The 26843-nt window shown below is 69.9% G+C and overlaps 3 protein-coding genes across 5 annotated transcripts; 2 read left to right on the top strand and 1 right to left on the bottom strand.

Moving 5' to 3' along the window:
- The first annotated feature begins 3119 nt into the window (after positions 1–3119).
- On the top strand, positions 3120–9377 carry WDR18 (WD repeat domain 18). Its single transcript, XM_041764390.1, has 10 exons — positions 3120–3379; positions 4254–4364; positions 5594–5727; positions 5941–6082; positions 6515–6658; positions 6766–6830; positions 6932–7056; positions 7233–7399; positions 7966–8034; positions 8150–9377. Exons 1-10 carry the CDS (start codon positions 3170–3172, stop codon positions 8279–8281), a joined length of 1299 nt encoding a protein of 432 aa, XP_041620324.1. The 5' UTR covers positions 3120–3169; the 3' UTR covers positions 8282–9377.
- Positions 9378–11084: 1707 nt separating this feature from the next.
- On the top strand, positions 11085–18264 carry GRIN3B (glutamate ionotropic receptor NMDA type subunit 3B). 2 transcript variants are annotated; one of them, XM_041762147.1, is made up of 9 exons: positions 11085–12183; positions 13365–13957; positions 14255–15287; positions 16362–16507; positions 16785–16900; positions 16976–17127; positions 17343–17507; positions 17584–17642; positions 17759–18264. In XM_041762147.1, the coding sequence occupies exons 1-9, from the start codon at positions 11755–11757 to the stop codon at positions 18144–18146; spliced, it is 3081 nt and encodes a 1026-aa protein (XP_041618081.1). In that variant the 5' UTR covers positions 11085–11754; the 3' UTR covers positions 18147–18264. The 2 variants fall into 2 exon arrangements, with proteins under 2 accessions (XP_041618081.1, XP_041618082.1); XM_041762148.1 differs by having other exon boundaries at positions 11086–12183; positions 17584–17782.
- On the bottom strand, positions 18191–26801 carry TMEM259 (transmembrane protein 259). Of its 2 annotated transcripts, none has more exons than XM_041762151.1 (11): positions 26412–26801; positions 22367–22645; positions 21750–21849; positions 20835–20945; positions 20483–20605; positions 20295–20395; positions 20148–20205; positions 19930–20010; positions 19678–19810; positions 19509–19608; positions 18191–19402 (listed from the first exon to the last, which is right to left on the bottom strand). In XM_041762151.1, the coding sequence occupies exons 1-11, from the start codon at positions 26637–26639 to the stop codon at positions 18857–18859; spliced, it is 1860 nt and encodes a 619-aa protein (XP_041618085.1). In that variant the 5' UTR covers positions 26640–26801; the 3' UTR covers positions 18191–18856. The 2 variants fall into 2 exon arrangements, with proteins under 2 accessions (XP_041618085.1, XP_041618083.1); XM_041762149.1 differs by having other exon boundaries at positions 19930–20013; positions 26412–26800.
- Positions 26802–26843: the final 42 nt, after the last annotated feature.

Below are 26843 nucleotides of genomic sequence, written 5' to 3' on the forward strand. Positions count from 1 at the left end.
ACCTGGCCGCCCCCAGAGGTCAGCGGTGCCCCGGGGACAGGCCCCTGATTACAGGGTGTGTGTGGCCATCAGCACCCCTGTGGGGACCGGGTGCAAAGTGTCTGTTTTAGGGATTGGGGGGGACACTGGTGCCGGGGCCCAGGGTGTCCTAGCCTGTCCCCCAGCCCCTCCACAGGGTTTCCTGTCCTGCCAGGGTTCTGATGCCCCAGTCACTCCCCAAACCCAAGCCCCAGGGTGTGTGGCTGGGCCCCCCACACCCTGGCTGGGCCTTCCTCGGGGCCTTTGCAGAGCTTCCCACTGCCTGGAACGTCCACGCCCGCTGCCCGGAAAGGCCCTTGTCACCGTGGGAGACACTAAGCCGCACGTGGGCCTCTGTTCTGTGGCCCTGGACGCCCCCCTCGGGCCCCCGCCATCTCCAGAGTCGGGAACCCAGCCCGCGGCCCCCACCAGCCTTCCCGCGGGGCTCTGGCCTTGTCTCCTCAGGATCCCGCAGGTGTAGCAGGTGTACCCCAAGGGAGCGGGACCCCGGGGCCGGGCGCCCCCTGCTGCAGTCGGGGCCCTGTGTGCGCGATTCAGGCCGCGCGAGGGGCGGCTAAGCCACGTGCCCCCGTGCCCCCCGCACACCGGGTGTGCGACGGCTCAAGGTCAGCGTGTGCAGCTGTGCAGGCCCGGCCTCCTGCCCCCTGGCTCCCCGGCGCTCCGGCCTGCACCGGCCTGGGCCAGTCCCGCCCGCCCGCCTGCCCGGCCCTGGGGCTGAGCCGAACCCTGCCCCTCCTGTCCTGCCGGGTCGCTCCCGCTGCTGCGGCCCCTGTCACTCACACACACACACACACCCCGCCTCTCCTGCTCCTGGCCCCAGCCTCCTGGACGGCGGGGGGGGGGGGAGGCAATCCTCCCAGGGCTCCCCGTCCCCACCCCAAGAGAGAAAAGAAAAATAATTTTGAAAAGGAAAACAAAGCATATTGTATGTGTTGGGGCGACTGGGTGGCTCCCCAGGGGCAGGTATCTCCCTTCCCCTCAGGTCAGGATCTCAGGGTCCTGGGGTGAGCCCCAAGGGCTCGGCGGGGAGCCTGCTTCTCCCTCTGCCCCCACCTCTCCTGCTCATGCGCTCTCGTTCTCAAATAATAAATGAAATCTTTATTTAAAAAAAAAGGAAGCTTACAGAAGAACAAACTGGGCTTTAAAAACAACAAAAAAACCCAAAGGGCCATCTCTTGCAAACTGGACCGGCCAGTCCACATCTTCATTCCTCCGCAGAGAGGCCCAGAGAGCGGGCAAGAGGCCCTGAGGTCACACAGCCCCAGGGGTAGCGGTCCGCTGGGCCCCTCCCTGCCCCCTCTGCCCCCCCCCCAGCCTGGAGCTGGTGAGGATGCCCCAGAGGCTGGGGGAGGGGGGAGACAGATCCAGATTGGCAGTGAGGGAGCCTGCAGGGAGCCGGGGTCTGGGTGGGCAGCGGGCCTGGGGGGGGCCTTCATGTGACTCACCCCCACCCTCATCCCACCTCTCTGCCCCGGGGAAGAGGCACCCTGGGCCTGCTCTGCTCTCAGGGGTCCACACAGTCCACGCACCGCCTGCGAGGTGCTCCATACGGAAGAGCGACAAATGAAGAATGCGGGACTGAGATGGGGAAGGGGCGCCTCAGTTTCCCCAATCCTGCTTCTGCTGCTACAGCCACACCGCCCAGCCCGGGATCTGGGACCAGGAGGTCCGGCAACCGGGTGGTCCCAGACGCCCCGGAAGCTCGGCTGTTGTGCTGCTCTCCTGACATAACTGGTCTGCCCTCATTCCACACTCCCGGGCTGGGGGTGGGGTGACCTCTGACCTCCCGGGAGGAGGGGGAGGAGGCCGGGGCTGCACCCGCGCGCACTGCCAGCGCCCTCTGGGCCTCCAGTTTACCCATTTGCACCACTGGTCACCCCACAACCCCCGCCGGCTGGGCTGGCCCCTGCGCCCTGGTCCTGCAACCCAGGAGCTCCGAGGCCTCAGGCCCCCCGGGGGCGGAGGCGCACCCAGCACCCAGCACCCAGCGCCCAAGCCACGGCTGTGTGCGAGCACGTGTCCCTGCTGCGTGGGGAACCGAGGCCCAGGGCGCCGGGGACGCTGGCCCTGCAGCCAGAGGTGCTCGGTCAAGTCCTGGGGCGGCGTCCGGACGAAAGGCCCAGCCCCGGAGCCGCGCGGCGGGTCAGACCGGGGCGCTGCCCAGACAGGTCCCCGGGATGCCGGCCTCGAAGAGGTGTTTGGGGAACCGAGCCCGGGAAGCGCGGGCGAGCGTCCAGGTGCCTGCCCGCGAGGCCCGGGGCTCCAGGCTCTGCGCATCCTCGGGGCACAGGGTCGGGGCACAGGTCGGGCCAGGGCGGCTGCGGGGGCCTGCACGCCGGGGCCCCCCCAGGATGAAATCAAATCCGGGCTCCTGCATGGGCTCCGCGGCCCCATCCTCCACGCCGGCCGCCGGGAGCCCCCGTCGCTGACACCCCCGCCCCCCTGCAAGGCGGGCCCGGGGACCCCCTCCCCCCTCCCCGAGCTGGGCGCCGCGGCGGCTGCAGAGCCCCTTCCGGGTCCGCCTCCGGGTCGGAGGCTCGCGCCCGCCACCTGCCGGCCGGGGCCGGGGGCGGGGCCAGGGCCTGGACGGGGGCGGAGCCAGGGCGGGGGCGGGGCCAGGCCCTGGACGGGGGCGGGGCCAGTGCGGGGGCGGGGCCGGGATCGGCCGCTGCTGCAGCCCCGCCCCGCGCCGGGACCCCGCCCCCCGAGTGAATTCTAACTTTCCCAAGGTCCGCAGCTGGCGCCGCTTTGTTCAAAGCCCGGGCCTGGGCTCCTCCGTGCCCCGGGGGCAGGCGCCGCGCCCACCGACCCCGCCCGGGCGGGCCGCGCACCCCGCTCCCTGGTCGGGGTGCGCACCTCGAGGACCGGGGCCCGGACGACCCGGCCCTGGGAAGCGCCGTCCGCCGGAGGCCCTGCGCCCCGCTCCCCACGGCCCACGCGGAGGAGGCCTGCCCTCGAGCCGCCGCCGCGCGCGCACGGACGAGCCCCGGGCGCCCGCGGCCAGCACGTGGCCAGCGCCCCGCCCGCCGCGCAGGCGCCCTGGAGGCGCGGCGTGGGCGGCGCTCTAGCTGGCGGCGCGGGGGCCCGTCTCGCTGGCGTGACGCACTTCCGGGGCGGTGGAGGCGGCAAGATGGCGGCTCCCATGGAGGTGGCCGTGTGTACGGACTCGGCGGCCCAGCTGTGGAGCTGCGTGGTGTGGGAGCTGCATTCGGGCGCCAATCTGCTCACGTACCGCGGCGGGCAGGCCGGACCGCGCGGCCTGGCGCTGCTCAATGGCGAGTACCTGCTGGCGGCGCAGCTGGGCAAGAACTACATCAGCGCCTGGGAGCTGCAGCGCAAGGTGCGGCGGCGCGCGCCCGGGCCCGGCTCCGTGGGAGGGCGCGCGGGGCGCCCGAGGGGCCCGGGGAGGGGCGGGGGGGGCCGGGGCTCCGTTAGGTTGCGCTGCGCATGCGCGGGGCGGGGGGCGCGAGATTCCATTAAAAGGGCAACTTCCGGGGGCGCCTGGGGTCGTGCCCCGGGTCGGGCTCCCCGGTCAGCGGGGCCTCTGCTGCTCCGTCTCCCTCTCCCCTTCCCTCTCTGGCTCACTCTGTGTCTCAAATAAATAAATAGGATGTTTTTTTTTTTTTTAAATAAAAGACTTCGAGGGACCTGGGGGCTCAGCGGTTTGGCGCCTGCCTTTGGCCCAGGGCACGGTCCTGGGGCGCCGGGGTCAAGTCCCGCGGGGGGGCTCCCTGCAGGGAGCCTGCTTCTCCCTCTGCCTGTGTCTCTGTCTCTCTCCCCATCATGAATAAATAAATGAATCTTTAAAAAAATAAAAGGACTTTGAGCTGGTGGGCTGGGGTCGGAGGGTGTCTTGGTGTTGGAAGGACGTGGAGGGTGGGGAGGCCGCTGGAGACGCTGCCCTTCGCCGTACAGCCGTGGCTTTCCTCCTAGAAACACCCCAGGCCGCGGCCCTGTGGGCCGTGGGCCGCTCCAGCCCCGCGCTCAGCCCGCCTGCCTGGTGCGCGCAGGGCCGTGGACTCTGCCTTGCGCCCCCCTCGCCCAGAGTAGGCTCCGCTCTGCTCCCGTCCTGCATCTGCAGGCCTGGGGCTGGAGCAGATCCCTCCTCGGCCGCCCCGTCCCACTCCCCTTCCTGGCGCCCTCGGGCTCTCCTCCCCACCGGCCCCCTAGCTCCCTGTTCTGCGGGAGGCTCAGGGCTGCTTATGTCTCTCCAGGACCAGCTCCAGCAGAAGATCATGTGTCCTGGGCCTGTGACCTGTCTGACCACGTCACCCAATGGTCTGTATGTCTTGGCGGGGATCGCGGAGAGCATCTACCTGTGGGAGGTAAGAGGATGTGTAAAACTAAGGTGGTGGCGTCCGGTCTGCCGGCGCTGGGTTGATTAGGCCGTGTTGTCACCTGTCGTGTTTGGGCGGAGAGACCCGCCTCACCTCCCGCACAGATAGCGCCCGGTTTGGGGCCAGAAGGTGGATGTGTAATCATGCCCCGCTTTTCTGGACCTTGTCCACAGCGGTGAAACGATCTCTGTCCTTCCCCGGCGTCCTCAGGGGGTCACAGACACGTAGGGGGGCTTGGTTATTCACTCCTGGGGCTTTGAAACCCCAGTGCAGGATGCTAAGATTAAGAAGCACTTGCTTTGGTGCAGGGAGGGAAACTGAGGCGGGGGTTCATCAGAGGTTGCCCGTCGTGGTAGAAATCCTTGGTGCCACAGGTGTGGGCAGAAATCCGTGTTCCCTGTCCCCACCAGGGGCGTGGTAGGAGTTGGCAGGAGGGGGCTGTTGTCTGGCGCTGGCTCCCTCCACGCTCTAGGAGCACTCCTGACCCTGTGGGCCGTGACCTCCAGGGGCGCCCCCACGCGGCCCGCCCTGGGCAGCGGCTCAGGCTGAAGGCCTGACGCAGGTATGAGCCCCTTGACCCGTTCCCTCTGCGTGGAGGCGGACGGGCAGGGAAGCTGAGGCCCTCAGAGCAGGGCCTCGGGGGGAAGGGCCTGTGTTCCCCCACGTCTTCCTCTTGTGAGGACACGGCTCCCAGGTTCAGCGTGACCTCAGGCTGACCTGGCTAGACCTGCAAAGATCCGGCATTCGAGGAAGGCCTGGCCCCAGGAGTTCGGATAAGAGCACGGTTCACCTCACAACAGGAGCGCCCCCCCCCAGCCCACCCCACCTTCCCGGGGGTGGGATGGGCTCACCTGTCCCCCCCCACCTAGGGCCTCCGCTTCCTCTCAGTCCTGCTCACGTGGCAGCATCTGAAGTGACTTCCTGTTCCTGGGTCCCGGGTCCAGCTGGTCCTGAGCAGAGGGAGCCACGCGTTCCTCCCTGGAGGCCATGGTTCCATCACCGTCCCTTCCTGCTCTGGGCAGGGGTCCTCAGGCCACCTGATGCCCAGGACTCAGGGTCACGGTGACTAGACGGGGCGGCAGGAGCTGAAACAGGATCCTCATCCACTTGGGGACTCGGTGGGCAGAGGACGGCCGGGAGGAGGCGCAGCTAGCAGCTACCGAGCCTTCATTTCAGACTGCCCTGGGCTGTGAACCACTGACCTGTGTCCTCTGCAGGTCTCCACAGGGAACCTTCTGGTCATTCTGAGCCGCCACTACCAGGACGTGTCATGCCTGCAGTTCACGGGGGACAGCAGCCACTTCCTGTCGGGGGGCAAAGACTGTCTGGTGCTGGCGTGGAGCCTGTGCAGGTAGAAGCTTGGGCCTGGTCTAGGTCGGGCTGCGCAGCATGTGGGAAAGGCCAGGCCGGGGCCCCGGGCCGGGAAGGGGCCGGGAGCCAGGTGGGCTGAGAGGGGGCGGGGACCCGGGGAGCCGTCGCAGAGCTTCGGGGGTGGGATGGCCTGGTGGCCACGTGGGGACGAGGGGAGGTGCCCCCCGCCCCTGAGGTCCGGTCCTCCACACAGCGTGCTGCAGGTAGACCCCTCCAGGACCCCGGCCCCCCGGCACGTCTGGTCTCGCCACACCCTCCCCATCACAGACCTGCACTGTGGCTTTGGGGGGCCCCTGGCCCGAGTGGCCACCTCCTCCCTGGACCAGACCGTGAAGGTAGGGCCCCCCCGCACCCCAAGTGGATCCGTGAGTCATGCTGTGGCCGTGGACAGGTTCTTGGCCAGCGTGAGCCGGTGAATCGCCTCCACCCCCAGGCTGGCAGCTGCAGACAGCTCTTAATCCCCCGATGCTTCCGCCTCAAGGACGTCCAGAGGGTGGATGGTGCAGGCCCATGTCTGCTTGGAAATTCCCACTTGGCTGCCTGCGCCTGGCAGCTCCCTGGCCAAACCGCGGGGGATTTGAGGGCACCCGGCCTTGGGGCTTTGCCACCAGCAGGGCCCCCGGCAGGTCACGCGGGGGTTGTGGATGCGACAGCGAGGGTCTGTCCCGGGGAAGGCCCCGAGGGTGGTGGGTGCGGTCCCAGTCCCCCGGGGGCCCAGGGTCTCCTGGTCAGGGCTGCATCTGTCCCACGTGCCCTGATACCACCAGCTGTGGGAGGTCTCGTCGGGCGAGTTGCTGCTGTCTGTGCTCTTTGACGTGGGCATCATGGCCGTGACCATGGACCTGGCCGAGCATCACTTGTTCTGCGGCGGCAGCGATGGCTCCATCTTCCAGGTCGACCTTTGCACCTGGGTGAGTGGCTGCGGGCAGCCGGAGGTGGGCGGCACCTGGGCCTGGAGGGCCGCTGGCCGTGGGGCCCCAGCGCTACCCTGGCTCACGGGCCCTCTTGGCCTCCGCAGCCTGGACAGAGAGAGAAGAGCTTCCAGCCCGAGCAGGACAACGGGAAGGTGTTCAGAGGGCACAGGTGCGGGGCTGGGGGCAGCGGGGCAGCGGGGCAGCGGGAGGGGCCGTTCTCTCTGTCTTGGCTCGGGGTCACCCGGCCTAACCGGGGCTTGTCCGTCCCAGGAACCAGGTGACTTGTCTGTCCGTGTCTACTGACGGCAGCGTCCTGCTCTCGGGCTCCCACGACGAGACCGTGCGCCTCTGGGACATCCAGAGCAAGCAGTGCATCAGGACGGTGACCCTCAAAGGTGAGGTGCCCAGGTTTGGGGGCCCAGGGCAGCCAGCTCCCCCAAGAGCTCTCGGAAGCGTGTGGCTCGGGCCTGGAGCCGTGAGAAGGACCCGGTCCGGGCGGCGCGGGGGGTGGGGGCGCCTGGGTGGCCTGGCTGGGGGGAGGCGGGTCCTGACGGAGCCTGTCCCCCCGCAGGCCCCGTGACCAACGCCTCCATCATGCTGGCGCCCGTCAGCATGCTGAGCTCGGACTTCAGGCCGGGCCTGCCCCTGCCCCATTTCAACAAGCACCTGCTGGGCGCTGAGCACGGGGATGAGCCGCACCGCGGGGGCTTCACGCTGCGCCTGGGCCTCCACCAGCAGGTGGGCGCTGCCCCCACACGCAGGGACACCTGCTGGTGCAGCTCCTTACGTCCTGTCGGGGTTGGGGTGGTGCCCTGGGCACCTGAGCTTGGGGCCCCGGGGGGTGTGCCATGTGTCCGGCTGCCTCCTGCAGAGTAGCAGGTGGTGCTCATCCCGCTGCACCCACCCCGGCGCCTCCAGGGGTTGCCCGTCTGTCCCCCAGGCCCGGGGCGTCTCTGTGCACGGCCCTCCTGCAGGGAGCCCGACGTCTGGCTCTGCTGAGCACCCGGCTGCCGGCCAAGGGCGCCGTGCCCAGACGCTGTCCAGCAGGAGACAGACAGCGTCCCTGTGCAGCGCGTCCGGCCGTGGGGCTGTGGGGCTGACCGGCTGTCCTTGGTGTCTGGGCGTCCCTCCGGGTCCTGTGCCCACGGTGTGGCCTGGGCCGGGGAGCACACGGGGTGCATTGCTTCTGACCAGGCGTGGTGGGAGCCGCGGTCCCCCTCGGTCGGGTGCCAGTGAGGCGCCTGCCCCGCAGCTGCGTGCCCCCGGGGGCCGCCCGTCGCTGACGCAGACCCTGTGTGTCGCAGGGCTCGGAGCCCAGCCACCTGGAGCGGGCGGAGCAGCTGCACGCGGTGATGAGCAGCACGATGGAGAAGGTGGGCGGCGGCCGCACCCTGGACGGGGGTGCGGGGCGCCCTGTCGGGGACCGTGGGGACGGCGGCCCTGGGAGGCTTCCCGGCCGCCTGGCCTCTGAGCCCCGTCCCTCCACAGAGCGTCCTGGGCGGCCAGGACCAGCTGCGGATCCGCGTGGCCGAGCTGGAGGACGAGGTGCACAACCTGCGCAAGGTCAACCGCGACCTCTTCGACTTCTCCACGCGCATCATCACGCGGCCGTCCAAGTGAGCGCCCTGCGCCGGCCCGAGGCCTGCCCCGCGGGCTCGTGTCCTCCAGCTGCTGGGCCTCTGGCCTCTCCTGTGGCCTCTCGGTGCTATTCTTTTTTAACAAAAGAACTAAAGCCCCTGTTGCTCGGGCCTCTGCCGGGGCCGCCCGGGGCCACGTTCACCGGGCCTCGGGCAGGACCTGCCTTGGCGGAACCGCGGGGTCCACTTGTGAACTTGGTGCCCAGAAGGCCCGGTTCTCGGGGTGAGGGGCTGGGCTCTGCCGTGGGGCCAGGCCACACTCGGGCGGCAGCCTCTGAGGTGCAGGCGGAGGCTTCTGGGCGGGGCTGGCTCAGGGACAGCAGCGTGGTCAGGGGTCCCCCAGCCCAGGCCGGGGTCCTCTGGGGGGACCGTGTCCACACCGCCCCCGACAGTGTTCCTTGTTGGCATGACGGCCCGAGGGAGCCCGGCTGTCCCTCCTGCCCTGGGGACGTGGCCTGCAGCCAGCACCTGGAGCCCGGCCCAGACACGTGGGCCCCAAAGCAATCCTCAGAACCTTCCGGAAAGCTGTCCCTGACCGACAGCCTGGCTTAATGATCCAGAAAATCCGTGTGATCTAGCAGGTGCCGTCTGGTTGCGGCTGGAGCCAGTCGTCCACGCCGGTCTGTGTTCTGGGGCGACGGGCGCCCTGTCCCCGGGCTCTGTGCCCTGAGGTCCATCTGCCCCACAGCTGAGGGGGTGCCCCATCTGTGCCAAGGGAGGGGTCCTGCTGGCCGCCTGGCGACACCACCGTGACCGCGCAGCCCCACACCCAGGGGCCCGAGGGGAGGGGTCACCACGGGCCTTGGGGTTCCCGCCAGCAGTGCGGCAGGAAGGGGCTCAGCAGGGTCTGCCCGGTGCTGCCATGTGGGGTGGGGTCCTGGGGCACCAGGGTCTACACCCCCTTACCCAGCGTGCAGAGGGTCTGGGAGGCCAGCAGGGCCTTGGGTTTGCCCGGGGCTCCCAGGGACCAAAGGCCCCTCTCCTGTGCCCACCCCTGGACCAGCCCTCGGAGCCCCGGTGCCTGCAGCCAGGCTCCCTCCTGCCTTGTTTGCGACCTCTCATTAAATGTTCTGGAAGGAGCCGTGTTGCTTGTTCTGGGGGTGCTGCTCCCACGGCCCCTCACCCCCCAGGATTCGCGTGGTCGCCGCCCTGGACCCTCAGCTGCCCACCTGCTGGGTCCTGGGATCTGCTGTCGCCCCGCCCTTGCCCAGTGGGTGGGCACAGAGGTGACCGGGTGGCCCCTGTTCCCTGTTCCCGTAGGGCTGGGAGGGAGGGAGGGGGGTTGGGCGGCCGTGGGGCGTCGCTGTGATCTGAGGGCAGCAGGGGACCCCTGGCCGGCCTGGCGCACTGACAGGCAGGTGGCCTCCGCGCCGTGACCGGGGCTGCCCACAAGGTTGCCCCCCTCCGTCTGCGGCCACACAGGAGGAGGTTGGACACGCTGCTGCCGGCCTGAACTCGCTGCACCCGGGGCTCAGACTCGGTTTCCCTGTCAGTGACGGACGCACCCATTCTCCGTCTGCATGGAGCCTTCTGGAACCGGTGCGGGCCCGTGCAGGCCGAGGGTTCTGTCCACGTCCTGTGGAAGCACAACCTGGCCCCACATGGTGGGCGGCAGCGGCCTGTCCCCGGGGGGTCGGGGGGGCAGAGGGACCGCAGCCTTGTGCACGGGCGGGTGAAGCGTGAGGTGGGGGGGCAGGTGCGGGAGGGACCTCTAGAATAGTCCCCACGTCCCCCAGCACATCCACATCTGGGAACTCCGCCAAAGGAAATGGGAACTCGCGGTGCCCGGGTCACAGCGGCACGAGTGATGCTCACCGGGAGGGGCAGTGCCGGGTGTCCATCCAGGGGAGCGGGTACACGGTGGCCTGTCCACACTCGGCGCAACCCGGGGTGGGGGGGCGACATCTGCCCCCACATGGACGGACCCCCGGGCTCAGGGAGGGGACCCAGACCCAGAAGGACGCCTCCCGCAGGACCCCACTCCCAGGAGGTCCCCAGAGGAGGCCCGTCCACAGAGACAGGACGTGGTGGGAGCAGGGGCGGTGGGGGGGTCGGTGTGGGGAGATTGAAGGTTCTGGAGATGGTGGGTGTGCTCCATGCCCTGAGCCTTAAGACAAAATGTTTTAAATGCGCGTTGGGCCAAACTGGAACGTTGTATTATGTATATTTTACCATGGTTGGGGGAAACCTTCCCCGTGTTCGCTTGTTTACACGGTGGCCCCTCGACGTGGGGACGCGGAGGCGCAGGGCTCCGGGCGCACTGCCTTGTCCCAGGAGAGCCCCGGCCTGCCCCCGACGGTGCCGATGCAGGAGCCGTGGCACCTGGTGCGAGTGCGGGGCGCCTCCCAGGACCCACGCGGTGATGTCCCCGAGTGTCCCTGAGCTGTGCGGGTCCAATTCTGAGGGACCTCCCTGCCAGGCGGGATGCGCCCCGGGGTACCCCTGCCAGGATGAGGACGGTGGCCCCGGCGGGGAGGGCCAGCCCGCTGGGACACCCCCGCCCCCCCAGACGCCCAGCCAGGTGGCTGCACGCTGTGGCCTTGGCAGCCGCCCGGGCGGCAGCTGTCCTGACTCCTGCACACGCTGATCCCGACTGTCCCGGCCTCTCTGGCGCTGGCTCCAGGGGACGATGACCGGGCGCACGTCCACCGGGCGCCGAGTGCTCCGTGCCAGGGGCACCCCGGGCGGCCGGGGGGAGCGGGGTCCGCGCGGGGCTGCGGCGTGTGTTGAGCGCCCGCTGCATCCCCGGGCGGCGGGAAGAACCGCGGCTGGGCCGGGCCAGGGTGGGGAGTGGCGGGCGGCAGGGCAGGCGGAGGGCGTCCTTGTCCGAGCCCGCAGCGAGCCGCCCCGGAGCGCCTACTGTGTGCGGGCCGCCGCGACGGGGACGCCCCCCGCCCTGGCCCTCCCCCGGTGCGCGGGGACGCGGCCGCGGAGAGAGCAAAGGAGCCGGCAAGACTTGGAGGCCGGGGCGCTGCCTGGGGAGGGGGACAAGCGGGCGAGCTTTCCTGCGCAGGGGCATGGGGCGCTGGGTCCCGCAGGGTGAGGAGGAGTTCTCTGCCCCAGGTTCCCCGCCTGCAGCGGGAAGGCAGAGCTGGCCACACGTTCCCATCAGGCGTGGTCTGCCTCGGTCTCCCCAGGGAGACCCTAGGTGGGGTGACCACGGGGGCCGACTGAGCTTCCCGGGCCTCAGTTTCCCCGGCGGCAGCGGGCGACGTTCTCGGGCTGGGAGGGGCAGGGACGGGCGTGGGGGCTGCTCCTGCCCCCTCATCCCTTGCGGGTGCTCGGCCTGGGCGCTCGGGTGCGCGGGGCGGGGCGGGCCGAGGCCCCACCCACTCCCCGCCCCCGCCCCCGCCCCCGCCCCGGGCCGTGGTCCTCTGGGGGCCGCCGACACCCGGGCCGGGACAGCGAGCGGCGCGCCGGCGGGGACGCCTCCTCCGCGCCGCCGGCCACTTTGGGATGGAGTTGGCGCGGCGGCCGTGGCCGTGGCTGTGGCTGTGGCTGGCGCTGGGGCCGCGGCCCGGGCCCGCGGGGGGCCACCCGCAGCCGTGCGGCGCCCCGGGGGGCTCCGTGCGCCTGGGCGCCCTCCTGCCCCGCGCGCCCGCCGCCCGCGCCCGCGTGCGCGCCGCCCTGGCCCGGGCCGCCCTGGCGCCGCGGCCGCCGCGCAACCTGAGCCTGGAGCTGGTGGCCGCCGCGCCCCCCGCGCGCGACCCCGCGTCGCTGGCCCGCGGGCTGTGCCGGGCGCTGGCGGCCCCGGGCGTGGCGGCCCTGCTGGCCTTCCCCGAGGCGCGGCCCGAGCTGCTGCAGCTGCACTTCCTGGCGGCCGCCGCGGGGACCCCGGTGCTCAGCGTGCTGCGGCGGGAGGCGCGCGCGCCCCTCGGGGACCCGGTACGCGGGGCGCGCGGCGGGCGAGGGGGCTCCGGGGCGCCGCGGGGCGGGGGCCGCGGGCTTCCCGGGACGCCCAGGAGGCCGCGGACCCGGCCGCGCCGACCCCGTCCTGGGCGCTGGCGACGCAGTCTGGCCGCCCTGCCCCTGCGCCTTCGCCGGGGCCATCCCGCGCCCAGCGGGGTCCCCTTCCCGCGCCGGGGCGCTCGAGTTCCCCGGGCAGGGCCGGGGCGGGGAAGGGAAGCAGGTGTCCCTGCGCCACGTGGGGGTGCGAGGGGGCGGGGCGGGGTCTGCGGGGGAGGGTCTTCCCAGACCCCTCCGTCCCGCACCCGCCACGTCTCTGGGGCTTATTCGCTTCTTGGTTGCACCCCTGGGCCTGGATTTGGGCCCGAATACGTAGAATATGGGACAAGGAGGCGACAGGGTGACAGGGCTCTGGGTGCCCCGTAGTGCCCCCCGAAGGACCCCCTGCCCAGGACAGTGAGGGGCCTGGAGGTAGGGATGCGGGGACCGCGGGGCCCCCCGCCCTCCAAATCCACCTTGGAGCCCACAGCCGGGCTCCCCAGCCCGCTGGGCAGAGACGCCGACCCGGACAGGCCTGGGGTCTCCACGCCCCTCCCCTGCCCGCGACCCGGCCGGGAGGACGCGGGCCCAAAGCCGGGCCTGTGGCGCCCTCTGCTGCCGCCCCCGGGAACTGAGCGCCTGCGGTGGGGCCGGTCAGACTCCTGCGCACCCCGCCCACCTGAGATGTCTGCTAAGCCATCTCGGCCTCCCCAGGCTAGAAGCAAATCCAAGAGAATTTTCTGGGTTCAGAAAGGCCCCGCAAGGCCCAGGGTTGCCAGGGAAGTCTGAAGAGAGGAGGGGCAATGGGGCTGGGTTTTGCAGGATGTGTAGGAGTTGGCGGACACACAGGGGAAAGGGATTGTAGCTGGAGAATGCAAAAGTGGGACGCTACCCGGGCGGCCAGAGCCAGGAGGGTCGGCCCTGAAGGTCAGGCCAAGGAGCTGGGCTCGGTGCCGATGGCAGCGGGGAGACAAAGGGGGTGTAGGGCAGGGAGGGCCGGAGGCCGGCGCGCTGCCCAGCTTTGGAGGTGACATCTCCTCACGGAGCACCTGCTGATGGCAGTGGGAAGGGTGCGGCGGGCCACGGGTCGCCTGCCCTAACTGTGCCCACCCCGTTGCCAGAACCCGTTCCACCTGCAGCTGGACTGGGCCAGCCCCCTGGAGACGCTGCTGGACGTGCTGGTGGCCGTGCTGCACGCACACGCCTCGGACGCCGTCAGCCTGGCGCTGTGCCGCGTGCGGGACCCCGGCGGCCTGGTGGCGCTCTGGACAGCCCGCGCCGGCCGGGCCCCGGAGCTGGTGCTGGACTTGAGTCGGCCAGACGCGGGTGACGCGGGGCTGCAGGCTCGCCTGGCCCCCCTGGGGGCCCCACCCGGTGGCGCGGCCCCGGCCCCCACGGCCGTGCTCCTGGGCTGCCCCCTGGCCCGCGCCCGGCGGGTGCTGCAGGCCGTGCCCCCTGGGCCCCGCTGGCTGCTGGGCACCCCGCTGAGCGCCGAGGCGCTGCCCACCGAGGGGCTGCCCCCAGGGCTGCTGGCACTGGGCGAGGTGGCGCGCCCCCCACTGGAGGCCGCCGTCCACGACGCCGTGGAGCTGGTGGCGCGAGCCCTGAGCAGCGCAGCCCGTGCGGAGCCGGAGCGCAGCCTCCTGTCCACGTCGGGCAACTGCCACGGCCCGCAGCCGGCTGGGCCTGAGTCCCCAGGCCGCCTCCTGGCCCGGTGAGCGTCCCGTGGACTCACGCCTGCCTCTGAGTCCAGACGGGCACCGTTACTGGGCACTTGCTGTATATCGGAGAGCGGGTCGTGTCCCTGAGGTGGAAGCAGAGCTGGAGCCGGGGACTCGGGGGATGGGGCTTCGGGAGCAACACGACGGGCAGGGCAAGGGGACGGGGAGGCTGGCGGGAGGGGCCCGGCTGAGCCCTGGAGGGCGAACGCACCCGGCTGGCGGGGCCGAGGGTGGCGAGGGCTTGCCCAGTGCTCCTCCCCACCCCCTGACCTTTGCCCCCTGCCCCCCAGGTTCCTGGCCAACACGTCCTTTGAGGGCCGCACGGGGCCGGTGTGGGTGAGCGGCTCCTCGCAGGTGCACGTGTCCCGGCGCTTCCGCGTGTGGAGCCTGCGCCGGGACCCGCTGGGTGCCCCCGCCTGGGCCACGGTGGGCAGCTGGCGGGCCGGACGCCTGGAGCCAGAGCCGGGGGGCGCGGCCGCACAGCCCCCGCCGTCCCCGGGGGCCCGGGCCCGGCCCAAGCTGCGTGTGGTGACGCTGGTGGAGCATCCGTTCGTGTTCGCGCGGGAGCCGGATGAGGACGGGCAGTGCCCCGCCGGGCAGCTGTGCCTGGCCCCGGGCACCAACGACTCGGCCGCCCTGGATGCGCTGTTCGCCGCGCTGGCCAACGGCTCCGCGCCCCGCGCGCTGCGCAAGTGCTGCTACGGCTACTGCATCGACCTGCTGGAGCGCCTGGCGGAGGACACGCCGTTCGACTTCGAGCTGTACATCGTGGGCGACGGCAAGTACGGGGCCCTGCGCGACGGCCGCTGGACGGGCCTGGTGGGCGACCTGCTGGCCGGCAGGGCCCACATGGCGGTCACCAGCTTCAGCATCAACTCGGCCCGCTCCCAGGTGCTGGACTTCAGCAGCCCCTTCTTCTCCACCAGCCTGGGCATCATGGTGCGGGCCCGGGACACGGCGTCGCCCATCGGCGCCTTCACGTGGCCGCTGCACTGGTCCATGTGGCTGGGCGTCTTCGCGGCGCTGCACCTCACGGCGCTCTTCCTCACGCTGTACGAGTGGCGCAGCCCCTACGGCCTCACGCCCCGCGGCCGGAACCGCGCCACCGTGTTCTCCTACTCTTCAGCCCTCAACCTCTGCTACGCCATCCTCTTCGGGCGCACGGTGTCCAGCAAGACGCCCAAGTGCCCCACGGGGCGCCTCCTCATGAACCTCTGGGCCATCTTCTGCCTGCTGGTGCTGTCCAGCTACACGGCCAACCTGGCCGCCGTCATGGTCGGGGACAAGACTTTCCTGGAACTGTCGGGAATCCATGACCCCAAGGTGGGCAGCTGCGGGGCCCGGGGCTCCTAGCCGGGGGGTCACCCACCGCCCCAGCTCCTGTCCCAAGACACTGCCGCGTGCGGCCTCCTGCTCCCGGAAACACTGAGCGCCTGGAGCGCATGTGCCAGGTGCCAGGGGCCCAGCTGGGGCCAAACGGGTGCCGATCCCCAAACCGCAGGGGGAGGTGTCAGGGATCTAGAGAAGCCGACCAGGTGGGGTGTGAGATGGCTACGGGGTGCCAGGGAGATAATAACAGGGAGCCCGGGGGGGCCGGCTTCTCAAGTGGGAATTCCTGGGGGGGTGACATTCGAGGGACCTCTACGAGGGATGCTGGCAGAGAAGGCACAGCAGGTGCAAGGGCCCGGGGCACAGGCAGCGTGGAGGAGGGGAGGGGAGGAGGGGACACGCAGGCGCACCCGCAGGGTGTCTACACAGAGACAGAACGTCCCCGCCGGCCCACCCGGAGCCCCCGAGGGCTGTGGGCACAGCAGAGGTGGCCCCCAGGCTTCCCGTTTCTCTTATTTAATGAAACACTTTCAGTATTCCTGAGCAGGGAGCAAGGAGAGCCGTGAACGAACCCCCTGTCCCGCTCCAAATCCCGGCCCCAGCCGCGGGATTGCCGGGCATGTCGCCTGGGCGCCCCGGACGCCCTCCCGCCACCGGGGTCCCCTTTCCCAGCCCCCCCCCCCGCCGCGTGTTTGATCGTGGGTCCTGACCAGACCCCGCAGGGAGCGGTCCTCCCCGCTCGCGTCTCCGCAGCAGCGCGGCTGCGAGCTCCGTGCGCGAGCGACCCCCAGGGCGCGTCACCCAGGCCACAGCCAGCGCGGGCTCGGGCGCTCGCCACCCCCACGTGGCCACCCGAGCTGGTTAACGAGCTCCAAGTGCTGAGCCCGACGACGGCTCGCGTCCAGGGGTCCCCGCCTCGGAAGGTCCTAGACGGTCCTGCTTGAGGCTCCGTCCGCTTGGGGCCTGGAGTTCCGAGGGCGCGGGCGCGGCGGCCGGGGCGAGGACGCGGGGGGCAGGGGCGGGGCCGGGGCCAGGCCGAGCGCGCCCGCTGACCAGCCGCCCCCGCAGCTGCACCACCCGTCCCAGGGCTTCCGCGTGGGCACCGTGTGGGAGAGCAGCGCCGAGGCCTACATCAAGAAGAGCTTCCCCGACCTGTACGCGCACATGCGGCGCCACAGCGCGCCCACCACGCCCCGCGGCGTCGCCATGCTCACGTGAGCCCGGTGGGGCGGGGCCTTGAGCGCGGGGCGGAGCCTGTGGGGGCGGAGCCTCGTGCGCGGGGCGGGGCCTGCGGAGGGACGCTGGGGGCGGAGCCTGCGGAGGGACGCTGGGGGCGGAGCCTCGTGCACGGGGCGGGGTCTGAGCGGGCGGGGCACCGGGCGGGAGCTGGGGGGCGGGGCCGGCCAGGACCGGGGGCGGGGTCCTCGGGGGACGCCTGGAGCCGGGGTCTGCGGGGCGCGGCCGCTCATCCCACGGCCCGATCCCCCGCAGGAGCGACCCCCCCAAGCTCAACGCCTTCATCATGGACAAGTCGCTCCTCGACTACGAAGTCTCCATCGACGCGGACTGCAAACTGCTGACCGTGGGCAAGCCTTTCGCCATGGAGGGTGAGGGTCCTTGGGACCCGGGGCCCTGGGGAGGCTCCTCTGGCGCAGGGTCCTGACCCGACTCCTGGCCCCCAGGCTACGGCATCGGACTCCCTCAAAACTCGCCTCTCACTTCCAACCTGTCCGAGTTCATCAGCCGCTACAAGTCCTCCGGTTTCATCGACTTGCTGCACGACAAGTGGTACAAGATGGTGCCTTGTGGGAAGCGCGTCCTCGCCGTGACAGAGGTGGGGGGGCCGGGGCGGGGCGGGCCTGGGGCCCCCGAGCCTGCGCGGGCGTGGGCTGAGGCGCTCTGCGCGGAGCCGAGCCAGCGCACTCCTATTCGCCCACCGAAGCCCAGCTCCCGCGTTGTCTGGGGGACTCCCGGCTCCCAATCACTCGGCGGCCGCAGACCCCCAGCCGGGGCTCCCCGCGAAGGGCTGGTGCCCCCGTGTGCCCGCAGACGCTGCAGGTGGGCATCTACCACTTCTCCGGACTCTTCGTGCTGCTGTGCCTGGGGCTGGGCAGCGCCGTGCTCAGCTCTCTGGGCGAGCACGTGTTCTACCGCCTGGTGCTCCCGCGCATCCGGAGGGGCAACAAGCTGCAGTACTGGCTGCACACGAGCCAGGTGAGGGGCCGAGCGCGCAGGCGGGGGGGGGGGGGGGGGGCGACCGTGACCCCACGGCCTCTGTCTGCGCGTGTAGAGAATCCACCGCGCCCTGAACACGGAGCCGCCGGAAGGCCAGGAGGAGCCGGAGCCGAGGTAAGGGCCCTGGGGCCCTCCCCACCCCCACAGCTCTGCCGGCAGCCCCCATGCTGCCCTCCCCACGGGGGGCCCCGACCCCGAGAACGACCAGCCCGGTCCCCCGACATCCGCAGGGCGGAGGAGCGGCAGGACACCCCGGCGGCGCCTGCGGGCCCGGGGAGCTGGACGCGGGCGCGCCGGGCCACGGCGAAGGAGCGGCGCGTGCGGTTCCAACTGGAGCCCACGGTGGCCGCGGCGGCGCCGTACGCGCAGGCTGGGCCGCTGGACGGCCCCGTGTGGCTCTGCTCCAACGGCCGCCTGCCGGCTGCGCCGCCCTCGGGCCCTCCGCGGCCCGGCGAGCTGGAGGAGCTGCGGCAGCGCATCGAGGACGCGCGGGAGCGCCTCCGCCAGGCCCTGGTGCGGCGGGGACAGCTGCTGGCCCAGCTGGGGGACGGCCCCGGCGACCCCCGCGACCCGCCCCCGCTGCACGCCGGCTCCGAGGCACCGGAAGCGGCACGGTGACCCAGCCCGGGTCCCTCCCTGCCCGGCGCAGGACGCTGCCCCGCCGCTGTCAACAGTTTATTCTATTTACAAACACAATTTTGTACACTGCAATTAAATAGAATGGAATGAGCGCTCTTCTGCGTTCCTCACCGAGTGATTTAGTTTGGCCACCAGCCCTGTCCCACTCCCACCCCAGCAGGGCTGGACCCCCACGCCCGGCCACCGCATCCCCGAGCCCAAGGCGTGGACTTTGCCCTCCCGGGACCCCAGCCCTGGTACACACACCGGGGGTCAGGGGCCGTGGAAAAGGCACTGAGCATGATGGAGCACCAGCCGAGCGGGCCGGGACAGCAAGGGTGGCCCCCACCGGCGTTCACCTTAGTAGAGACTTGTCCAGCTCTGCTGCCAAGGGGCAGCTCACTCCACAGGTTCACCAGCCCTCTCCAGAACCTTCCATGGAGTCCCCACCCCCCCTCTCTTTGGCCTGCCTCGATTTGATTCGCTGGCTGAGGGGGCCCACCACTAACAGCAGGGACAGGCCTCCGGCAGGCCCCACATAAGGGAAGAGGAACCCTCCTCTGGGCCAACCTGATGGACCCCGACACCACCCAAGGCGCTGGCCAGTCCCTAGAACCACCGAGACAGCCTCCCCGACACCTGAGGGCTCCAGCCGGGTCACACCCAGTGGGCCTGCATGGCCAGGGATGGGGTGGTCAGCTGCCCAAGGCTCAGGAACCGACCTCTGGGGGTGGGTCCACTGGGGTTGTGGGTGCAGGACTGGGCCCACTCACCCCGGCAGCTGGGAGCGCTGTATCATGCGCCAGGGAGTTGCTGGAGGGGGCACTGTCCTGGGGGGCTCGGGGCAACCCCCCACCAGGGCTCAGCGGACCAGCGGGCCGCCGCTCCAGGAGGGAGGCACTGAGGCCAGACAGGAAGGAGGCGTCTGTGATCATGGCGGCCGTCTCTGCCATCCAGCCCAGGTCACCGCTGGCTGCCGCCGCCACTGAAGCCGCCGCAGCCACCAGAGAGCTGGGTGCCTCAGCCACAGGCCCGGGGCCCCCACCAGTGCCCGACAAGCCAGGGCCTAGGGCAGGGGGCTGGCCAGCAGGGTCAGGGATGGCGGCTGGGGCACCCCCATTGTTGTTCAGGTCATCCGGAAGCGCCGTGGGGGCCCCGGGGCCCAGTGGCGGGGTCTGTAGCAGCATCTCCTGGATTCGGATCTGCTGCAGAATGGCAGGCAGCTCGTAGTGGTGGAAGAAGTAGATCATGGAATGCTGGAGGGGTTGGGGGTGGGCTCTGAGTCAGGCCAGCACCCAGAGCCAGAACCCCACTTCCACAGAACCCTCAACAGGCCGGGCCCCAGGTGCACGGTCCCCTTACCTGGATGAAGAGCCAGGAGGTGACCAGGGCCAGGCTGCTGTACTGCCCGTTGAAGCGGTAGTGGTAGGCGTAGAAGGCGAAATGATACAAGTAGAAGAACCTGCAGGGAGGACAGTGAGGCGCCACCCAAAGCCCCCCCCCCCAGACCCCCATGGACCCTGGTGCTCACCGCAGCCAGTGCCTCTTGCTGGTGTTCGTGTGGCAGCAAATGGCATCGTACTGGTCGGCCAGCCAGACGATGAGGATGATGTAGAAGGCCGTGGTGGTGTCGTTGAAGAACTCCGACATGATGGCCTCCATCCCTGCGGGGAGGCGGGGCCAGGTGGGCGGGGCCGCCGGGGGGCGGGGCCGGGGCGGGCAGGTCCCCCGGGGGGTGGGGCCGCCGGGGGCGGCGAGGGGGGGGGGGGGGCTGCGTCCTCACCTACAAGGGCCAGGATGACAGTGAGCAGGGGCGCCGCGGGGAAGGCGATGGCCATATTCATCTCCAGCATCTGCAGCAGGTCCACTGCGGGCAGAGAGCGGCGGGCGGGCAGACCGGGTGAGGTGCCCGGCGGCTGGGTGGGGTGGGCAGGGGGCCTCCGGGGCCTGGGGCTGAGCCCACCCCTCCCACCCGGCTGACCGGCCAGCAGGGACACTCACCAATGAAGACAAAAATCTGGTGGTGGGAGTATCTGAGCAGCATGGAAACGCTGAGGGTCTGCAAGCGAGGGCCGCAGGATTGCCTCAGGGAGGGGCCTCCAAACCCCGCGCACCCCGCCCCCGCCCGCCTGTCCCCGCAGCACTCACGAAGATGACCATGATGACAAAGGCGGCCAGGTAGGACGTGCGCGCCATCCACATGCTCACGAAACGGTAGTGCTCACCGGACACCACGTTGCGCAGGAAGCCTGCTCGGAGGTAGGGGGGAGGCCATGAGCGCCAGCCCAGCCGCTGCCCTGCGCCCAGCCCCCACCTGGTGCTGGGGCCCGCCGAACCCTTGTTCTCCTCGTTCTCCGCCAGGCCCTTGACGCTGGACATGAGAATGTCGTCGTAGCCCAAGAACTCGGCCAGCAGCAGGCGGCTGAAGCGGTCCCCGAAGCACTGGTCCCGGGAGGGGTCTGTGGGCAGGCAAATGACAGAGTGGGTGTGTGGCCAGGGCCCCCACCCAAGCAGCACTGTGACCCTCTCGCCCCAGGATGCCGAGGAGAGAGGAAGCTTCTGCAGCTGGGAGAGCAGACACAGCCCCCAGACCTGGGACCCCAGTGCTTCCGGGCTACCCCCAGGCAGCCTATCAGGAGACCCTGAGACCCCGGAGAGCCCCACGGCCTCGCTCTGGGGGACACTCACCCAGGGTGACCACCATGACAGGGATGCTGAGCCGCTGCCGCGTGGCCTGTGACAGCCGTAGGAAGCCATACTCCAGGGAGTACTCCACCACATACTCGTCCTGGGGCCATACTGTGGGGACAAGCCCAGTGAGCCTCGGAGCCCTGGCCTAGCCCTGTTCCCTCAGGGGCTGGGTGAGCACTCCTGGTGGCTCCGGGGAGTGAGGGGAGAGGCAGGGCCCGCCCACGGCTCAGGGCTTGGGGAGGCTGGTGGAGCACCTGCATCACACAAACCACACGGGACTTTCAGAGCCCCCGTGACCCCTGCCCGCCTCTCACAGATGAGGCTCCCAGAGAAGGAAACCAGTTACTGGGGGCTCCAGGGCATCTGTCACGGCCCCATGTGCTGATAGATGGGGAAACTGAGGCAGAGTGGCCATTCTCCCAGGTCAGCACCGATGGCCACTCAGACCCTTGGGCCCTCTGCACCGGGGTGCGGCCCCAGGTGGTGACCCTGATGTGACCCGCTGCACACACCTGTTCAGCCTGGGAAACATGCACTTTTTTTGCTTTTTAAGATTTTTGTTTGTTTCTGTTTTTTAAGATTTTTAAGAAATCTCTCTGTCCAGGGGCGCCTGGGTGGCTCACTAGGTGTCTGACTTCAACTCAAATCATGATCTCGGGGTGCTAGGATGGAGCCCTGCATTCCTGTCCAGCTCTGTGCTCAGCAGGGAGTCTCTCTCTCTCCCTCTGCCCTGCCCCCCACTTGTGCACACACTCTGCTCGCTCCCTGGAATATGTACACTGTACAGACACACACGTACACAAATAAAACCTTTAAAAAGTAGAAACGAAGAACAAGACTCGAACTCACAACCTCCAGACGGAGGGTCACCCACTCCCCTGAATGTGCGGGCCGGGTGCCTGCGGTGTGTACCTCTTGTAGGTGTCTCTGGGAAGGGGAGCTCCTGGCTGTCATTCGGGGCCTCGGCACCGCCCGGTGGCTTCAACACCTTGGGCTCAATGTCCAGCTCGAACTGCGGAGTACAGAGAGGAAGGGGTCAGCTGACTGCAGGGCCCCGCACTCCACCCCCCGCAGCTGTGACCTCCAGCCTCCACGGGGATACCCTCCTTGCACCTTACACCCCACTCCTTACACCCCACTCCTTACACCCAAATGCTCCACCCTAACGCCACGCTCCTAAGTGGCCATCTCTAGGGAAGGGTCTGCACCAACCACGGGACCCTCAGCCTCTCGCTGCTTGAGCAAGTCCTTCCCTGCAGACCGTGGGCGCCGCACATCCGCCTGACCCCTGCCCATGCTGGCGGCCACCTGCACGTCTCTGGTGACAGGGCGTTCACCACCCCACAGGTGGCCACCTGTCTAGGACAGGCAAGACCGGCTTCAAGCTCCTAGCAAGCGTCCCCACAAAGGGGCCAATCCCTTTCCAGGAAGGGCTGGGAAACGGCCCAAGGCCCTGACCCTGCCCGCCACAGTCCCCGCCCCAAGACCAGCAGGCCCGGTCGAGCCAGGCCCGGCCGGGTGCCGCTCACCTTGATGGAGGTGTTCCCGAACATGTCCACGGCCAGCTCCTCCTCTTCCTCCTCCTCCGGCTCGGGGCTGCCTGGCTCCACGGCCAGGCCGGGGAAGCTGCCGCGACGGCCGCCGTCACAGAACTGCAGGAAGACGGGCGCGCGGCTCGAGTTGTGCTGGACCTCTACACGCAGGATGCCCTCCCGGGGCCACTTGTCCCGCACGTGCTCCAGGCAGTTGATGGGCGAGCGTGAGAAGACGATGTGGATATAGGCCAGGACGAAGAGCACGAACAGCGCCTGCGGGCGGGAGCCGGTCAGCGCGGAGGCCCAGGCACCCCAGGCCCTGCTCAGGAGGCGCTGTGCCGAGCCCGCTCCCGGGGAGGCCCCGGAACGGCCCAGAGCCAGTGGGGCGGCCTCTCCCCCGCGTGGGGTCCGGTCAGACGGGCTTGGGCCTGCCCAGCAGCCTCACGCGCTGCCCTGACCTCCCAGCCACACACAGCCTGCCTGGCCCGACCCCTCCCGCGCTGGCAGGGCAACCTGCTGCGTCTCTGGGAGGCAGTGTCCCCATCTGTAAAATAGGGACCGTGCAGCTCTCACCCAGAGTGACCCTGCCCCTGGGGACATGGGGGCGGGGGGCTCCTGGCAAGGGTGGGTGGGGCCAGGGGAGCTGCTCCCCCTACCCACCCCAGACTTGCCTGCTGTCAGCAGCGTGGAAGGGGGGGGGTGAGCAGCTGCCCTGCGACGCCCCACCCCACCAACAGCACCTTTGCCACCCTGTAGGTGCATCAAAAGGGCCATCCCTCCCCCTGAGTCCCCATCACGGTCTGAGGGTTGCCCTTCTCCGAGGCCTTGGCCAAGGGTCACTCCCCCAGACAGGATGCCGCATCCAGGCATCACACCTGTGTACCCGCCACCACCCCAGCCCTTGGGAAAAGGGCCCAGCTGGCCCAACGTGACGCCCATCACATCACGGTTCTGGGAGAAGTGGGTACAAGGAGCTGGAGACCCCAGGGGCTGTGCCTCCTCAGGCCAGTGCAGCCTCCTACACACCGGCTACTCGCGGCCGCACGGCCAGCAGCAGGGACACCACGGCCCTGTCCCTTCTGTGCTCTGCCACAAGCCCCGTACGTGCTGCCGTGCCATCGTGGACCACGGGCCCTGCGCAGGGCAGACACCGCACACTCTCATCCCAGCCCGGGGGATGCGGGGCCAGGGGACGGAGAAGCTCCGTGTCTGAGCAGGCTGCTGCGATCCGGGCCCAGCTCCACCTGAAGCCAGGGCCCACCCGCTGACTCCAAAGCCTCCTCTCCAGATGCGCCCCTGCGGGACGGTGATGTGGGTGCTACAGACCCCTGAGCAGAGCCCAAGCCACCCTGGAGCCCCAGGTGCTCAGGTTGCGGCAGGTGCTGCAGCGACGAGGGCGCTGGAGCCCATGCCTGGGTGGCAGCGTGGAAGGCCAGCTGGGGCCCCACATGCCTGCAGAGCCTCCCACCGGGCCCCAACCCCTCTCCCCAACATCGTGTTTGCAGCTTGCCAAGCTGGAGACGGGAGGAACGGGACCCAAGGCAGCCTCAGGAGGCGCCACAGCTGTGCCCCAAACTAGGCTGCACTTTCCAGGCCCAGATGTCCACAGATCTGAGAGAGGCCTGACGTGCAGTGTGGCCTGGTGCCAGGGGATGTCCAGGCACTCCTCCCAGGGTCACACACGCGTCTGCCTCCACCCCGGTGTGTAGATGGGGAAACCAAGGCAGAGGCTGCATGGTCAGGACAGGTGGAGCCGGGAATTAAACCCAAAGAACACCCTAGACAGAAGCTGGGTCCCAGAGGAAGAGGACAGCACAGGACACACCTCCAAACGACCGAGTACAGTGTGAGCGACCTATCCTACCGAGGAAGCTCACAGAACTGAGGGGGGCTGGTGGCGCCAATGTGTGTGATCCCCGAGGGGCCTCCAGGGCCGCAGTGTCACCTTGGTGCCCTCTCCAGCAGCTCCGCGAGGGGGTCTCCACACCAGCTTCTTTCTCCTGCCTGAAAGCCCCAAGTCTACTGCCCTCGACTAAGCAGAGAGGTCCCTAGAGACAGGGCCAGGAGCGCCCACCCTACCTGACAAGGCCTTCCTTGGTCTTCCCTCAGTTTCTCCATTAGGAACAGGGGGGCAGACGCAGCTTTGGTGCCTCCAGAAACCTACGACACCCATACCTGTCCAGGCCAGGCAGCAGCCAGCCCTGCGTGGGTACCTGCAGCCCCTCAATCTCTACTGCCCCATGTGACCCCATGCCCCCAGCCCCACTGGCCTTGCTGACCTGCCAGCCCCAGTGCCTTTGCACATGCTTCTCTGCTGTCTCCTGAGGCCTGAGGCTGCTGATCTCACACAGACCCTGCCCCACCTGGCCACTCCTGCTCTGCCCTCTGTGCTGTGGCACAGAGGAGGTGTTCACGAACTCCCATTCACAGCAAGGACCCTGGGGCCCTCACATACCTAACACACATCACAGTGACCCCAAGGGTCACCTCCACTCTTCAGAGCGGGGGGAGTGGCGAAGGCACTGCACGTCAGAGCCCCCCTTACCCTACAGGCATCGCTCAGCAGCTGCAGGGTCTAGCTGTCCACGGTTCTGAGTCCAACCGCACAGGTTGGTGCACCTAGTGCGGCTGCTCCATGGCTCGGAGGTCCTGGTCCGCCCTCGATGCCAGGAAAACCAGGAGAGGCGGAAGCCAAGGCTGCCAGAACCCAGGCCCCAGCCACTGCCTCTCACAGCCCTGGGGGCCCTGGGGGGCTGGGCTGGCTCCTGGCCGCGAGCTTAGCTGAACAGGCAGCACAGGAAAAGGCAGCCGTGAGGAAGTCCACGAAGGGACCTCGATCTCCGCACTGAGCTCGGAAACTGGGCAGGCAGGAAGCAAAGGCGTGGAGCTCTCCGGAACTTGCAGTCACCTCACAAATCGGCGGGTCCCAGCCTGCACTGTGCAGACGAGCGACACGAGCGGCACCAGGGGTCGGGTGGATGCACGAGGTACACGAGGCCTCCAGGCTTTACCCCACAGATCCTGGTGCGGGCACGACAGCCGCCAGGACACCTGACTACGACACCAGGGACGGCTGTACGCCGGGTTGGCCCAAACACACCATCTGCTCCCAAGTCAGGAGACGGCGGGGCAGAACGGAGGCGACCAGGACCCGCTCCTGGCGGGGGCTGAGCTCCTGATCCTCTGCGGAAGGCAGTGCCCCCTCCACCGGGGGGCGTCGCCCACACGGGGGCTGGGGATGCTCTGGGGGCTCCGCGCAGCATCAGGCAGTCTCGCAGGCCAGGGGACTTCCGGTAGACCGGCAGCCCGCGCTGTGGGGTGGCTGTGACTGCGCTCTGTCCACCAGACCCCAAAGTGCCACCGGCTCCTGACAACCTGGTCTGGCCAGGACTCCCAGTGCCCCGAATGCCAACTTCAGCCCCCTCTGCAGACAAGGGACCCAAAGGTCACCGGGCATCTCAGCATCCCCCAGCCCTGGTGCCGCAGCACTGATGGAGACGATCGGCCGGCTGCCCAAGCGGACCACCACTCTGCTCAGGAACCCAGAACCTTCTCTGAGACCCCTCCCCAGGACCTAGGCCGGGGCCAGCCCCCCTGAGCGGCGAGGCTCGGACAGGCCGCCTGCTAAGGCAGCAGAGCTGGCTGCGCCCTGGCCGGGCGTCCTGCCCTAGGTCACGCTCGCGAGGGTCTAAGCGGAGGGGGCGGGGGTGGGAGCCCGGGACTAGGCGCAGGTGAAGGCGGAACCGGAGTGGCTTCTAGCGCACCGAGGGGGGCACGGGGCGTGCCCTGGCAGGGGAGGAAGCCCCGGGGCTCGGGGAAACCCAAGATCTGGGCCCGGGGCGCGCGGCCGGAGGGGAGGCCGGGGCGCGGGCGGACAGCGCGGGGGCAGGGGCCTCCGATCGCAAGGTTAAAGGGCCCGGAGCGGGAGGGCCCGCTGCCTCGGCGGGGGCGGGGTCAGAGGTCGCAGACCCGGGAGAGGGGTCCGGCCGCTGGGGTCAGCGGTCAGGGGTCAGGGGTCAGGGGTCGGGGCCTCGGTCACCTTGAGCAGCACGAAAAACTCGAAGAGACGGCGGAAGGCGGGTGGGAAGAGCCGCGAGTAGGTGACAGCCATCTTGAAGAAGAGCGCGTGGAAGAGCCGGTCGCGCACGTTGATGAGAGGGTTGGGGTTGAGGTTGGGGGTGCGAGGCCCGCGCGCGGGGACCGGGCCGCCGCCGCCGCCGCCGTTGGGCCCGGGCCCCGGGGCCCCGGGCGCCGCGTGCTCCGACATGCCGCCCAGCGTCGCGCCCTAACGGCCCGCGGGTCCCCGAGGGCGCCTCCCGGCCGCCATCGACCGTCCTCGCCGTGGCCGCGCTGCTCACCGACGCCCGGTCGCCGCCGCCGCCGCCATCTTCCGCCTCCGCGGCCTCTGCTGACGCCAGCGAGTCGCCGCGCCGGCAAGAGCGGCTCCCCTGCGCCCGCGGGGAACGCTGGG

This window comes from Vulpes lagopus, chromosome 7 (assembly GCF_018345385.1).
Source record: "Vulpes lagopus strain Blue_001 chromosome 7, ASM1834538v1, whole genome shotgun sequence".
In the NCBI taxonomy this organism is placed as follows: Eukaryota; Metazoa; Chordata; class Mammalia; order Carnivora; family Canidae; genus Vulpes; species Vulpes lagopus.

Bases quoted from the DNA above. Each gene is read 5' to 3' on its own strand.
- GRIN3B (XM_041762147.1), top strand. From the start codon at position 11,755: ATGGAGTTGGCGCGGCGGCCGTGGCCGTGGCTGTGGCTGTGGCTGGCG. The intron at 17,128-17,342 runs GTGGGGGGGCCG...GTGTGCCCGCAG, and splicing joins GCGTCCTCGCCGTGACAGAG to ACGCTGCAGGTGGGCATCTA. The intron at 17,643-17,758 runs GTAAGGGCCCTG...CGACATCCGCAG, and splicing joins CAGGAGGAGCCGGAGCCGAG to GGCGGAGGAGCGGCAGGACA.
- TMEM259 (XM_041762149.1), bottom strand. From the start codon at position 26,639: ATGTCGGAGCACGCGGCGCCCGGGGCCCCGGGGCCCGGGCCCAACGGC. The intron at 20,606-20,834 runs GTGAGTGTCCCC...GCCTGCCCACAG, and splicing joins TGTCATGGTGGTCACCCTGG to ACCCCTCCCGGGACCAGTGC. The intron at 19,403-19,508 runs GTAAGGGGACCG...CAACCCCTCCAG, and splicing joins CCTCCTGGCTCTTCATCCAG to CATTCCATGATCTACTTCTT.
- WDR18 (XM_041764390.1), top strand. From the start codon at position 3,170: ATGGCGGCTCCCATGGAGGTGGCCGTGTGTACGGACTCGGCGGCCCAG. The intron at 5,728-5,940 runs GTAGAAGCTTGG...TCCTCCACACAG, and splicing joins CTGGCGTGGAGCCTGTGCAG to CGTGCTGCAGGTAGACCCCT. The intron at 6,083-6,514 runs GTAGGGCCCCCC...TGATACCACCAG, and splicing joins CCCTGGACCAGACCGTGAAG to CTGTGGGAGGTCTCGTCGGG.